General features: G+C 41.0%; 1 protein-coding gene across 5 annotated transcripts in view; it reads right to left on the bottom strand.

Annotated features, from left to right (window-relative positions):
* Positions 1 to 16396, bottom strand: part of TAMM41 (TAM41 mitochondrial translocator assembly and maintenance homolog) — a 124780-nt gene that overhangs the window by 70939 nt on the left and 37445 nt on the right. For 4 of the 5 annotated variants that reach the window (XM_034955801.3, XM_055109497.2, XM_003826261.4 and 1 more), the window contains one exon: positions 14918 to 14980. In XM_034955801.3, the coding sequence (XP_034811692.1) occupies positions 14918 to 14980 (63 nt within the window). Of the gene's footprint in view, positions 1 to 1116; positions 14981 to 16396 lie in introns of those variants that run through there. The other variant, XM_003826263.5, reaches the window with a different exon arrangement.

Below are 16396 nucleotides of genomic sequence, written 5' to 3' on the forward strand. Positions count from 1 at the left end.
ATGAGGTCAGGAGATCAAGACCAACCTGGCCAACATGGTGAAACCCTGTCTCTACTAAAAATACAAAAAATTAGCCGGGCGTGGTGGCATGTGCCTGTAGTCCCAGCTACTTGGGAGCCCGGGAAGCGGAGGTTGCAATGAGCCGAGATCACGCCACTGCACTCCAGCCTGGCCACAGAGCAAGGCCCCATCTCAAAAAAAAAAAAAAAAAAAAAAAAGAGAGTGAAATGACAAGCCACGGAGTGGGGGATTTTGACATCACATGTATCCAACAATGGAGTTGTGCCCCGACTACAGAGAGAATTCAGTAAGCAAAAGAGACAACTCAGTAGGAAAATGAGCAGAAGACTAGAATAGACGCTTCACAAAAGAGCATATCCAAATAAACAAATGAAAAATGCTCAGCTTCCTCAGTCATGAGGAAAATGTAAATTAAAAGATCAATATGGTACCATTAGTCACCCACTAGAGTGCCTAAAATGAAAAAGACCTATACAGGCATTCAGGGAGGTGCTGCAACAGAAGCTCTACTAGTGCAAGTATAAATGTGGACAATTGTTTAGCAGTTTCTACTAAAGCTGAACAGTCACATGCTTTATCATCCAGGAATTCTACCCCTCAGTACATACCTGACAGGAATGCATACACCCACCCACCAAAAGACAGGTACAAAAATATTCACAGCAGCACTACTTCTAATAGTCCCAAGCGGGAACAACCCAAGTATCCATCAATAGTAGAATGGATAAATTGCGGTATATTCACACAGCAGAATACTGCACTGGGCAGAAATGAACCACTGCTACTCCCAACACGATGAATCTCCCTATGTTATAAATGAACAGGGAAAGACACAAAAGAGGACATGCTTATACATGGTTAAAAAATGGGTAAAACAGAACCGTGGCACTGGGAGTCAGGCTGGAGCTTACTCTCGGAGAAGCAATGCCTGTGACGGGCATGAGGGGTACTGGGGACTGGAATGACTGTATTTCTTCACCTGGGCACCAGGTCTATGAGGTGTTCCCTTTGTGAAAATTCATCAGATTTATGATTTTTGCACTTTTCTATCTATATGGAGATATTTCCTACTACCAGAAAATTTAGAATCTTTCATTTATTTGGTCACACATAGAACAAATATTTATTGAGCACCTGTATAAGCAAGACACTGAACTAGTTGCTAGGGATACTGGTATAGACAACAGCTATGGTCTCTGCCCTCACAGAGTCCACAATCCATAGACTTCTACTTGGTCTACACTAAGCTTACTTTCTTCAATTTTTTTTTTTTTTTTTTTTACTCTGTTGCCCAGGTTGGAGTGCAGTGGCATAATCAAAGCTCACTGGAGCCTCCATCTTCTGGGCTCAAGAGATCCTCTCTCATCTTCCTGAGTAGCTGGGGCTACAGGTACATGCCACCACGCCCGGCTAATTGTATTTTATTTTTGTAGAGATGGGGTCTTGCTTTGTTGCCCAGGCTGGTCTTGAACCCTTGGCCTCAAGCCATCCTCCCACCTTAGCCTCCCAAAGTGCTAGGATTACAGGTGTGAGCCTCTGTGCCCAGATTACATTAAGCTTACTCTTTCTACAGGAAAGGATGATGATTTAGGAATTCTGCTCACTCCTTCCCCAGCGGATAAAAATGCAACATCTCTTTAGATGCATCCCCTGTAGAGAGATCTTTACCTAAAGCTAGTCATTATGAATTCTGGTTAGAATCTAAAGTCAGGATTTTGTTTTAGAAGCATGCAGAAAGCTATGTCACTATATGGCTCCTTAGGTTTCTCTTCTGATTTCCAGCTTGTTTCACATGACCTACAGCGAAGTTAATACACAGGTAAGACTATGAACTCCCCGTGTGATCTTAAAACAGATGGGCTACTGACAGACAAACTCTCCAGGAAACAATGTGAGGTAGAAATATGGCTAGGCTGTGAAAGATCTCTACCTTTCCATAATCTTACATTTCAGACCTTTGATAAAATTAGTATCCGCAAAACATCCTTCCAGTTCATTTCCAACCATAAGCAGATATACCGACAAAGAAAATCTCTTCTGAGGCAAAAGTACAACTTATTTTAAGAACTCACAGGCTTAAGTGATAAGCAAATCAGCAACAGAGCACCAGTGTTCTTCTAATTTAAATATATAGATACCAACAAATGGAAGAAATGCTTCAGTTTTAAGAAATCAGAAGCAGAGGATAATGACTAATCCATTCTACTGTGTTCCCGGAAAAGGCTGGTAAGGATCAACTGAGGCATGCCTTTTAGGAGCAAGACTGAACCTGTCTTGTTAATTTAGTTTAGTTGAATCTTCGGAAGCTAGAGAGGTAAACAGGTATTTGTCCCCAGAGTTAATTCTGATTGGCCACAAAGTCAGGTGGGAAAAAATAAGATTTAAAAATTAAACTCATCATCCTCGCCCAACCTCCCCCTCTGCTCAGGGAATGAATGGCTCTGCTGCTTCCCAGGCCAAAAATCTGGGAGTTAGTTCTGACTCCTCCTTCACGTCCCATATCCCTTTAGTCACCAAGACCCAGTCGTTCCCTTCTAAACACGGCGAATCTTTCCTGTCTGAACTGCAACGACCTGAGTTCAGGCTGCTGTAACTCCTCAGCTGACTGGCTGTAGCCATATCTATTTGGTCTCCCTCGCAATAGTTTTACTGCCCTTCCATTTGATCTCTATACTCTAACTACGGTAGTCTTTCGGCAGTCCTATGGTGACTTCCCTCTGCCCTCAAAAGAAACCCTGAACTCCTTAACATGGCTTTTGAAGTCTTTGTTTGGCCCCTGCTTATCTCTCCATCTGATCACTAAACTCCCCCATTTCTCATCTACCTATTCCCACACCAGAGTACTCAGACAGTTCCCCTTCTCTCCACTCGCGTTAGAAACTTTATAAAAGGCTGCTGCTCGAATATGCAGTTGCTTAGCTGGTCTTTTGTTGCCAGTTTGAGATGTGAGGTCATCTGCTGCTACCATGAAAGGAAGAGCAGGCAAATTTTAGGAGGCTAAATAGTCTTTTGGTACTCCTAAGCCAGCTGGCTTCAGTTGCTGATCTGATGAGAATGATGTTATTCTACTAGCAGCACAGTCTAAGGGAAATTAAAACAATTTGCTAAATAATCAACTCCCAGGCTAAAGGAAAAGGAAAACAGTGTTTGGTTTTGGAAGCAATTCTCTAATCACATTTGAACATGAGTGTATGTGATGGTCAGGGAATTTCAAGGGAACTAATAAAGACAAAGCATCAGTGAGACTGCATTGAGGACATACTGCCATGTTATCCAACAGTGTTTACTAGGAAGGGCAGTCCTCCAAGCTGGTTACAGATGCCTGGCTTCCATCTTTTGTAGGAGTAGAGTGAAATTTAGATCTACATTCATCTAAATTTATAAAGCACCTCTGGATAACACCCTGGACGCTCTCATGTAAGCCTCAGAACACCTTGTGAGTTGGGTATTAGTATTCCCACCACCTCACAGAAGAGAGAATAACACACCATAGTCATAGAGTGAAGAAATGAATAATCCAGAACCCCAAAACCCTATCCTCTGACCCCAAGCTTAGCTCCTTCACTAAGCGGATTCCCGGAATTTAACTGAATTTGACCTTTGTATTGGCTGGCTAAGGGGAAGACCAAATCTTCCTTTTTATCCCATTTATGAGTAGGAGGTAATAGGTAACAGGGGAGGAGGGGTAATGGCTACAAAAGAATAAAAAGTAAACCAAATATGCTAGGGTTTTCTCATCCTACAGATGACATACGAGCTGGCTGAAAAACTGAACAGAGGCAGAACTTGAGAAATTTTGGGGAGAAGGACCTAGAAAAAGTAAGGCAGAACAACAACAGCTATGATGACAACAAAAGGACTCGTAAAGAGCAAGGTGGATCTCAGCTCAAAAGCTCCTTCAGCTGATAAACAACTTCAGTAAAGTCTCAGGATACAAAAATCAATGTGCAAAAATCACCAGCATTCCAATACACCAACAGTCAAGCCAAGAGCCAAATTAAGAACGCGACCCCATTCACAACTGCCATAAAAAAGAATACATCTAACCAGGGAGGTGAAAGATCTCTACAAGGAGAACTACAAAACACTGCTCAAAGAAATCAGAGATGACGCAAACAAATGGAAAACTTTTCCATGTTCATAGATAGAAAGAACCAATACTGTTAAAATGGTCATAGTGCCTAAAGCAATTTATATATTCAAGGCTATTCCTATTAAACTACCAATGACATTCTTCACAGAACTAGAAAAAAACTATTTTAAAATTCATATGGAACCAAAAGAGCCCGAATAGCCAAGGCAACACTAAGCAAAAAGAACAAAGCTGGAGGCCTCATGCTACCCGACTTCAAACTATAACTACAGGGCTACAGTAACCAAAACAGCATGGTGCTGGTACAAAAACAGACACATAGACCAATGGAACAGAACAGAGAACCCGGAAATAAGGCTGCACACCTACAACCATCTGATCTTTGACAAAGTAGGCAAAAACAAGCAATGGGGAAAGAACTCCGTATTCAATAAATGGTGCTGGGAAAACTGGTTAGCCATATGCTGAAGATTGAAACTGGACCCTTCCTCATACCATATACAAAAGTTAAGTCAAGATGGATTAAAGACTTAATTGCAAAGTTATAAAAACCCTGGAAGACAACTTAGGCAATACCATTCTGGACATAAGAATGGGCAAACATTTCATGACAAAGATGCCAAAAGCAATTACAACAAAAGCAAAAATTTTAAATGGGATCTAATTAAACTAAAGAGCTTCTGCACAGCAAAAGAACAAGACAGTGAAGAACAGAGTGAACAGACAACCTAGGAAATGGGAGAAAATTTTGCAAACTAGGCATCTGACAAAGGCTTTATGTCCAGCATCTATAAAGAACCTAAACAAATTTACAAGAAAAAAAAACAAACAGCCCCATTAAAAAGTGGGCAAAGGACATGAACAGACACTTTTCAAAGGAAGACATACATGCAGCCAACAATCAAAGGAAAAAAAGCTCAACATGACTGACTGATAATTAGAGGAATGCAAATCAAAATCACAATGAGATTCCATCTCACAGCAGTCAGAATGGTTGTCATTAAGTCAAGAAACAACAGAAGCTGGTGAGGTTGTGGAGAAAAAGGAACATTTATACACTGCTGGCAGGGGTGTAAATTAGTTCAACCATTGTGGAAGACAATGTGCCGATTCCTCAAAAACCTAAAAAGAGAACTGCCATTTGACCCAGCAAGCCTATTACTGGAGTACATACCCAAAGGAATATAATTCATTATATCACAAAGACACATGCACGTGTATACTCATTGCAGCATTATTCACAATAGCAAAGACACGGAATTAACCTAAATGTCCATCAATCGTAGACTGCATAAAGAAAACGTGGTACATATACACCATGGAATACTATGCAGCCATAATAAAAAAGAGACCATGTCCTTTGCAGGGATATAGATGGAGCTGGAGGCCATTATCCTCAGCAAACTAACACAGCAACAGAAAACCAAATGCTGCATATTCTCACTTACAAGTAGGAGTTAAATGATGAGAACACATAGGACACATAGAAGGGAACAACAGACACTGGGGCCTACTGATGGCTGAAGGATGGGAGGGGTGAGAGGATCAGGAAAAATAACTAATGGGTTCTAACTAGGCTTAATAAATAGGTGACAAAATAATCTGTATAACAAACCTCTATGGCACAAGTTTACCTGCATAACAAACTTGCACATGTACCCCAAACTTAAAATAAAAGTTAAAAAAAAAAGAACAAGGTGGAGAAGGATAGAGGTTCTGAAACTTACTGTGAGGATGAGGAAAGAGAAACAGGCAAACCAGTCACTCGGTGCCTGTCACTGTTAGTTTACTCCAGCTGGAGACCTGGGCCAGGGGCTAACATTATTCAAATATGACATTGTAAAGAGGCTTGTTTTAAAGAGAGGTCAGGAAACTTTTAGGTAATGATACCAAAAGAAGAAAAACCAGACACAATGCTAGATGCCTTAATATATCTTAAAATATAATCTCCTGGCCAGGTGCAGTGGCTTAACCCTATAATTCCAGCACTTTGGGAGGCTGAGGTGGGAGGATCACTTGAGCCCAGGAGTTTGAAACAAGCCTGGGCAACATAGTGGGACTCCATCTCTACAAAAAACAAAAACAAAACAAAAAAACAGCCAGGTGTGGTATTGCATCCTTTAGACCCAGGTACTTGGGAGGCTAAAGTGGGAGGATGACACCATTGTACTCTAGCCTGGGCTAGAACCTGTCTCCAAAAAAACAAAACAAAAACAAAAAAACAAACATAAAATACACCACTGCACTCTGGCCTGAGCTAGAACCTGTCTCCAAAAAAACAAAACCCAAAACAAACAAAAAACCAAACATAATCTTCACAACCTGGTGAGGCAGGCATAATTATTCCTATGAAGTTAAAACTCAGAAAAATTAGGTAACTTGCCCAAGTCACACTGGTTAGGTTGTAATTTGAGCTCTAGTCTCTGCGGCTCACAAACCTCTGCCCTCAGCACTATGCTAGGAAACCTTTGTCACAGCCCTTGGCCATAATAAACAGAGAAGCCAGAGCATAAGGCCATTTAACCCACAGAATCTGAAGGGGTGCTCATCACTTTCCATGCTTTATGTCACCTCAGTGTGAGGTAACATACATTCTGTCACTCTGGACTTCCACAATGCAATGTGGCATCATTAGAAGTGAAGAAAAGGCTGTGCAGGAAGAGAGGTTAAAATGTTTAGAAAAATTTATTTAAGGAAATAATCAATGAAAGCTTCCCAAGTCTAGCAAGTGTGTCAGATATCCAGATACAAGAGACCCAATGACCCCCAGGTGAATATACTGCAAAAAGGACTTCAACATAGCATACTATAATCAGAAGGTCTAAAGTGAAAGTAAAAGAAACAATTTTAAAATAAGCAAGAGAAAAGCATCTAGTCACCCATAAAGGAAACCTCATCAGACTAACAGTGGACTTTTCAGCAGAAACCTTAAAGGCCAGAAGAGAATGGGATAGCATTTTCAAAGTGCTGAAGGAAAAAAACCCTGTCAGCCAAGAATTTTATATCCTGCTAGAATAAGCTTCATAAATGAAAGAGACTAGTCTTTCCTAGACAAATACTAAGGGAATCTGTCACCACTAGACCAGCCCTATAGGAAATGCTCAAAGGAGTCTTAAACATGGAAACAAAACGCTGATATTCACCATCACAAAAATACCCAGAAATATAAAACTCACAGTTCTTATAAAACAATCTCACAAAAGAGGAAAAGAAAGAAATCAAATTACAGAATTTCATCAAAACACAAGGACAAAAAGAGAAAAAGAAAGAAAACAAAGAATTTATAAAATAACTTGAAAAAAACCATATGACAGAAACAAAACCTCACATATCAATATTAACTTTAAATATAAATGGATTAAATGCTTCATTTAAAAGATACAGACTGGCAGAACGGATTAAAAAAAATAATCCACCTATATGCTACCTACAAGAAACTCACCTTACCTGTGAAGACACAAATAGACTGAAAGTAAAGGGGTGGAAAAAGATATTCCATCCAAAAAGAAATCAGAAGGAGAACTATATATATGTCAAATAAAACAGACTCTAAATCAAAAACAGTTAAAAAAAAAAAAAAAGACTAAGAAGGTCATTATATAATGATAAAGGGATCAGTTCACCAAAAGGGTACAGCAAATCCTAAATATATATGCACCCAACATAGGACCACCCAAATTCACAAAACAAATATTACTAGCTCTAAAGAAAGAGATAGATAGCAACACAATAACAGTGGGGGACTTCAACATTCTACTCATAGCACTATACAGACCATCGAGGCAAAAAATTAACAAAGAAACACTGGACTTTAGACCAAATAGACTTAACAGACATTTACAGAACATTCTTCCCAACATCTACAGAATATATGTTCTTTTCATCAGCACATAAAACATTCTTCAAGCATGGGCTACATAGGAAGACTCTGTCTCTACAAAAAATAAGATTAAAAATAAATGTAGCCAGGCATGGTGGTACGTGCCTGTGGTCCCAGCTACTCAGGAGGCTGAGGTGAGAGGACTGCTTAACCTTAGGAGGTCAAGGCTACAGTAAGCCATGATCACACCACTGCACTCCACCCTGGGCAACAGAGCAAGACCCTGTCTCAACAAAGAAAAAAAAAAAAGGAAGAAGAAACATTCTTAAAGATAGATCACACATCACACATTAGGCTACAAAAGAAGTCTGAACAAATTTTAAAAAATCAAAATCAAGTATCTTCTCAGACAATAGTAGAATAAAGCTAGAAATCAACATAAGAGGAACTTCAGAAATGATACAAATACATGGAAATTAAACAGCATGCCCCTAAATAATCACTTAATCACTGGGTTAATGAAGATTTTTTTCCCCTGAGACCCCTGAGACAGGGTCTTACTGTGTCACCCAGGCTGTGGTGCAATCATGGCTCACTGTAGCCTCAAACTCCTTTGGCTCAAGTGAGACTCCTGCCTCAGCCTCCTGAGTAGCTGGGACTACAGGCACATACCACCATGCACAGCTGCACAGCTAATTTTTTTGTAGAAATGGGGGTTTTCCACGTTGCCCAGGCTGGTTTCAAACTCCTAGGCTCAAGCAATCCACCCACCTCAGACTCCCAAAGTGCTGGGATTACAGGCATGAGCCACCATGCCTGACCTTAAAAATTTTTGGAAACAAATAAAAATGAAAACACAACATACCAAAGCCTGTGGGAGGCAGCAAAAGCAGTGCTAAGAGGGCATTACTAATGTTTACAGCATTACATGTCTACATAAAAAAGTAGGAAAATCACAAATTAACAACCTAATGCCATACCTCAAGGAACAAGAAAAAAAATAACTAAACTCAAAGTTAGCAGAAGAAAAGAAATAACAAAGATCAGAGCAGAACTAAATAAAATGGAGACCAAAAAACAATACAAAGTATCAACAAAATGAAAAGTTGGGACCAGGTGCAGTGGCTCATGCCTGTAATCCCTGCACTTTGGGAGGCTGAGGCTGGCGGATCGAGATTCTAGGAGTTCAAGACCAGCCAGAGCAATGTGGCAAAATCTCACCTTGACAAAAAATACAAAAGTTAGCCAGGCATGGTAGTGTGACTGTAGTCCCACCTACTTGAAAGGCTGAGGTGGGAGGATTGCTTAAGCCTGGGAGGCAAACATTCTAGTAAGCCATGATTGTGCCACTGCACTGTAGCCTGAGTGATAGAGCCAGACCCTGACTCAAAAAACAAAAAAGAAAAGTTGGTTCTTTGAAAGATACACAAAATTGATAAACCACTAGCTAAGACTAAGAAGACAAGAGAGATACAAATAAACAAGATACAAGACAAGAAGAGATACAAATAAACACAATCAGAAATGAAAAAGGAGACATTACAACTGATACCACAGACATACAGAAGATCATCAGAGACTATTATAAACAACTAGATGTCCACAAACTAGAAAACCCAGAGGAAACTGATAAATTCATGGAAACATAATCTTCAAGATTGAACCAGGAAGAAACAGAGTATCTGAAAAGATCAGTAATGTAGTAGCAAGACTGAATCACTAATAAAAATCTCCCAACAACAAAAAGAAGCCCAGGACCTGATGGATTCACAGCTGAACTCTACCAAACACAGAAAGAATGAATACCAATCCTTCTGAAACTATTCTAAAAAGATCAAGGAGGGAATTCTCCCTAACTCATTCTATGAGGCCGCTATCACCTTGGTACCAAACAGACAAGGACACAACACCACCAAAAAAGAAAATTATAGACCAATATCCCTGATGAACACAGACACAAAAATCCTCAACAAAATACTAGCAAATTAAATCCAACAGCACATCAAAAAGAGAATACATTATGATCAGGTGGGATTTATCCCAGGGATGCAAGGATGGTTCAATATATACAAATCAATAAATGTGATACATCACATAAACAGAATTAAGGACAAAAACCACATGATTGTCTAAATAGATGCAGAAAAAGCATTCAATAGCCTGGGCACTGTGACTCATACCTGTAATCCCAGCACTTTGGGAGGCCAAGGTGGGCAGATCACTTGAGATCAGGAGTTCAAGGCCAGCCTGGCCAACATGGTGAAACTCCAATTTTACTAAAAATACAAAAATTAGCCAGGCATGGTGATGCATGCCTGTAGTCCCAGCTGCTCGGGAGGCTGAGGCAGTAGAATTGCTTGAACCCAGGAGGCAGAGGTTGCTGTGAGCTGAGATTGCACCACTGCACTCTAGCCTGGGTGACAGAGATTCCGTCTCCAGCTACTCAGGAGGCTGAGGGGGGAGAATCGCTTGAAACCAGGAGGTGGAGGTTGCAGTGAGGTGAGATCGCGCCACTATACTCCAGCCTGAGCAACAGAGCGAGGCTGTTGCTCTGTCTCACAAAAAAACAAAAAACAAAAAACAGATGTTGGTGCAGATGTGGAGAAAAGGGAATGCTTATACACTGCTGAAGGGAATCTAAATTAGTATAGCCTTTATGGGAAACAGTATGGAGATTTCTTAAAGACCTAAAAATAGAATTAACCTTTGATCTAGCAATCCCATTACCATGTATACATCCAAAGGGAAAGAAACCATTATATCAAAAACAAAAACAAAAAAAACCACTCGTATGTTTACTGCAGCACTAGTCACAATAGCAATGATATGGAATTAACCAAAGTGTCCATCAATGGAGGACTGGATAACAAAAATGTGTATATATCTACATCTATATCTCACCTTGAATACTACTTGGCCATAACAAAGAATGAAATAATGTCTTTTGCAGCAAGATGGATAGGCCACGTCTATAAGTGAAATAACTCAGAAACAGAAATTCAAGTATCACATGTTCTCACTTTAAGTGGGAGCTAAACAATGTGTATGCATGAGCATACAGAATAGAATGACACTGGTGACTATAAAAAGTGTGAGGGTGGGAGGAGGTGAGGGTTGGAAAATTACCTATTGGGTACAATATTCACTATTTGGGTGATGATGGGTACACTAAAAGCCCAGACTTCACCATGTAAGAAAAATGCACTTGTATTCCTTAAACGTTTTAAAAATTAAAGAGAAAAAAAAGTGAAGGGGAAGCAAGCAGTAAGCACTCAGGGGAAGCAGCATCAGCACTCCAGGGCCACAAGGACAGCTGAGCTGTGGGTTCTGTGATCAACTGCCCTCTGCTGGTGAGTAGAAATAATGAGTGGAAAGAGGACCAAAGGCTCATTTCAGGTTGAAGGTGTCAAGAAGATCTTTTTCAGCCTTTTATTAGAGAAAAATTCAAACTTAAATAACAGACAGAAGAGTATAAAACAGCCCCATGCATCTTTACCTAGCTTTGACAATATATCAGCTCATGGCCAATCTTGTGTCATCTACCCATTACCCACTGCCCTCTGCCATGTTTTATTTTGAAGCAAATCCCAGACAACATATCATTGCATCTGGAATTATTTTAGTACACATCTCTAAAAGAAAGGGAATTTTTTAAAAAGCTCCATAACACCACCATTGTCACAACTGAAAAACAATTAACAATAATTCTAATAATTCCAATAATTCCTTATAGCATGGGACGCCAACAACAAAACAAATCATTAAGCCTCACCCAAGGAGGATCATGGCAAGGGAAAGGCAATCATGCAAAATTCAGATTAACAGCATGAATCACCCAAACAAACAAAAGTACCTCATCTTCAGTCTTGCCAGAGTAAACTAGCAGGAACATAGATTAAATGAATATCTTAACTGGAAATGCAAAGCCATGCACCCAAATGGTAGGAAAATCTTTAGTTCAGCAGATGTGACACAAGTGCTACTAAGTCTTTGTTGAAACTTTTATACAATGTTTTTATTATTATAATTTTTTTTTTTTGAGACAGGGTCTCACTCTGTCACCCAGACTGAAGTGCAGTGGTGCGTTCTTAGCTCAATGCCGCCTCAACTTCCTGGGCTCAGGACTACAGGCGCGCACCACCACGCCCAGCCCCTTTTTTTTTTTTTTTTTTTGAGACGAAGTCTCACTCTGTCGCCCAGGCCGGAGTGCAGTGGCACAATCTTGGCTCACTGCAACTTCCGCCTCCCAGGTTCAAGCAATTCTCCTGCCTCGGCCTCTCAAAGGTGGGACTACAGGCATGCGCCACCACGCCCAGCTAATTTTTTGTATTTTAGTAGAGACGGGGTTTCACCATGTTGCCCAGGCTGGTCTCAAACCCCGAGCTCAGGCAATCCGCCTGTCTCGGCCTCCCAAAGTACTAGGATTACAGGCATGAGTCACCACATCCAGCCTATTTTTTGTATTTTTTTAGAGACAGGGTTCCACCATGTTGCCCAGGCTGATCTCGAACTCCAGGACTCAAGTGATCCTCCTGCCTTGGCCTCCCAAAGTGCTGGGATTATAGGTGTGAGCCACCACATCTGGCCTATTTTTGTTATTTTTAAAGAGACAGGGTCTTGCTGTGTTGCCCAGGCTGTTCTTGAACTCTTGAGCCCAAGCAATCCTCCCGCCCTGGCCTCCCAAAGTGCTGGGATTATAAGTGTGAGACACCATGCCTGGCCTTGTTGAATCTTTCCAGTGATTCAGGAGGGCAACATGGTCCTTGAGGGCCAAATGCTCAGAGGAGTATCCAAGCAGCTGGGCTATGAGACACTGAGAGGTGTGACCACACCAGCTCCCCAGCAATCTCAAACCCAGGGATTAGAATTAGGTTGAAAGATCACTCCCCCTTTTTGGGCTACCTCTGTGCTATTTCTCCCTTTCTTGCAAATTTCTGTTAGCACGTCTCTTTTCCCTTCTAAATTATATGCCTCTGGAAGTCAGTATAGCATTTGATATGGTTTGGCTCTGTGTTCCCACCCAAATCTCACCCTGAATTGTAATAATCTCCACGTCGTGGGAGGGACCCAGTGGGAGGTAATTGAATCACGGAGGCAGGTCTTTCCTGTGCTGTTTTCATAATAGTGAATAAGTGTTGCGGGATCTGATGGTTCTATAAAAGGGAGCTCCCCTGCACATGCTCTCTTGCCTGCCGCCATGTAAGACATGATTTTGCTCCTCATTCACCTTCCGCCATGATTCTGAGACCTCCCCAGCCATGTGGAACTGCTAATAAATTAAACCTCTTTCCTTTATAAATTACCCAGTCTGAGGTTATGTCTTTATTAGCAGCATGAGAACAGACTAATGTAGCGTTGTGTTCACGTTTGTATCCCGAGCAGCTGGCACATGAGAGATGCTCAATGGATGCTTGCATGAAGAAAGCCTGAACTAGAAAAGTCAATCACTTGATGATGCCAAATGTTGGAAAAAATGGGAAGAAAAGAGTATTCTCCTACTCTGCTTGTGGGACGATGAACTGATACAGCCACTTTGTCCTCCAAAGAGATGTCAAATATTTAGGCCATAAAACAAGAATAGGATGCAAAAAAACAGGAGCATTCAGAGAACAGCAAGAAAAGAGAGAGTTCCTGGAAATTATAAACACTCATCAGAAGGGTTGGAAGCTAAAGTTGAGAAATTCGAGAAAATCTTCCAAAGCAGAGCAAAAGAAAAACATAAAAAATAGAAGACAAAAGAAAGAAAACCAAAGACTAATCTAGGAGGTGCAATATCTGAATAAAAGGAGTTACAGAAAGAGAACAGAGAAAACAGATGGACAAAATTAAAGAAAAAATTTAAAACATTTTTCTTATATGCTTATATTCTGAGTTTCCCAACAGAAAGGGCAATGAATTCCCGGTAAAACAGATAAAACAGATAAAAACAGACTCACATCAAAGCACATCACTAAGAGAATTCAGAGCACTGGGGAAAAATAAAGACCTAACATGCTTCCAGAAATAACATACACAAAGGATTAAGAATCAGATTGGCTTTAGACATAGACAACAATCCTAGAAGTAAAAGATAAATGCAGCAATGATCTCAAAATTTTAAAGGAAAGTGATTTCTAATCAATACCCAGCCTAAGTATTAACTATGGGTGAAGACAGACAAAAAAGACTTTCAGACATACGTGGTCTCCAAATGTGCCTTCCATGTTCCCTTTCTCAGGAAATTACTGGAAAATGTGCTTCACCAAAATGAGAGTGTGCACCAAGCAAGTGAAAGACATGAGATACAGTAAATGGGGGACCCCCTAGAGGGGACAGCGAAGACACTCTCCATGAGAGAAGAACATTATGCAGGGAAGGAAAGGTGTACTCTGTGGCTCACCATACCATCAAACTGAAAACTAATTAGCCAAAACCACCAGACAACTATATTAGGAGGACAGAGGGATGGGAGGGTGTGTACATTTGATGAGGGTGGGTGCCAGAGTTGAATTCTAACCTCCCATAGAGAGAAGTCAATAGATGATACCTAAAGTTGAAACGTAGAGAAGGAGCAACAAAAACTTACCATTTAGAGAAATGGCAGTAACAACAAAAATAACCCACTAAGACAGATGGAAGCAGTTGTCTCAGAGAAGGGGAAGAGGAGAGGGAGCACAGATGCTGCTGTTTTTGCAATCCTATGCATCTGTAACTTTGATAAATAAAACAATATGAGGGAAAAACCCTGCACACAGGAAGTGTCTCAGAAAATTCAGAAGGGCAGTAAAGCTTCCAACAGCACTGCCAATGGTCTGACATTGTTAGACCACCAGATTCTGCTGCTTTTATGCCTGTTTGTACCTCACTGCAATATCCCAGTTTATGGCCATCAAAGCTCAGCATTTCACAAGCACTTAAAAGATACAAAGCTTTACACTGTAACCAAGAGTGTGGAAGCCACTCAGTCAGCAGGTATGTTATACACGGATTTCCAAAGCTCTTACCAGCAGTAAAAATGCCTTTCGTGCTCTGTCTTATACTAGACGGTCTCACGATTGCTGAAAGCCCTGTGAGAAAAAAACCAAAAAGGAGACCAAAAAAACCCAAAACAGATGTTAGTCATCTTAACAGTTTTAAAACTTGAAACTAAATATTCTTTCTAGTCAGCCAATCAAACCACCAAATCTATCTCTGTCCTGCTGTCACAGTGACAATGAAAAGGGCAGTGGGATTGAGGGCCAGGAGACCAGAGCAGCCAGCCGTGGCGCCACCCGGCTGTGTGAGTCCAAGCCGATGACCGAACAGCTCTGTGCCTCTTCCCCTTAAAACAAGGGGATGGGTTAGCTGACCCTCAAAGGGCATTTTATGACTTAAATCTGCTTGAGATTTCTGGTTCTCAATTCCATAACATGAAAAGATAAAAACCAAATGATTACATCTACGAGGAAACCTTTCATTCTGAAAACACACATACGGATTCCACAGTGAGGAACAAGTTTCACTCCCCTCAAAGAGACAGCCCAGATCACACTGTTGCCAGGATCATGTTCAAACAAACAACAGTGTGCCTCGTACAGAGCTATCTTCAGGATGGGGAGCTGGTGAGCTAAACACACACTCTGCAAACCTAGGGCAGGCCCAGGAGGAGAGTGGGAGTGGAGCGCCTGTGGCAGCTCATCCACTGCAGTGTGATGGTCTTTGCAAAGCATTACTGGAAATTCTATCTGGCACCCGGAGGAGCTCAGTAAATATTTACTGAATGAAAACAGGAGAATGCACTCAATTGACAGAGGGACTCATTCTCAATTTCATAAATATTTCTTGATTGATTGATCTCATAAATTACCTTTAGCACCTTAAAGGGAAGTTAGTCTCTGAAGATAAGGTTCAGGCTCTTTTTTTTGTTTGTTTTTTAAGAGATACGGGCTGCTCTATCACCAAGCCTGGAGTGTAGTGGTGCGATCCTAGCTCATTGCGGCCTCCAACTGCTCAAGCGATCCTCCCACCTCAGACTCCCAAGTTAGCTGAGATTATAGGCATGTGCCACCATGCCCAGCTACTTTTTTAATTTTTGCAGAGACAGGGTCTTGCTCTGTTGCCCAAGCTGGTCTCAAACTCCTGGCCTCAAGTGATTCTCCCTCCTGGACTTCCTAAAGTGTTGGGAGTACAGGCGTGAGCCACTGCACCTGGCCTGGGTTCAGAGTTTTGGATAAACATCAGGGCAGTGCTGGGGAAAACGCTGTGGAACGTGGGCCATGTCTGAGGGAATGTACTCAACACTGTATGAGACACATCAAATGGAGTTGATTGAGGAAAGCTGTGTTCTCGATGTTATAAAAGCACAAAAAAATGCCACCAATCTCTTTTCTCAGACCACCACAAAACACAGACACATCTTTTAAATAAATTCTAGAAGCTGTGCTCTAGGAACCAAAAGAAACATTGTTTCTCCCTTTGACAGTAATTTAGGATCCAGGAATTTA

This window comes from Pan paniscus, chromosome 2, assembly GCF_029289425.2.
Source record: "Pan paniscus chromosome 2, NHGRI_mPanPan1-v2.0_pri, whole genome shotgun sequence".
Lineage (NCBI taxonomy): Eukaryota > Metazoa > Chordata > Mammalia > Primates > Hominidae > Pan > Pan paniscus.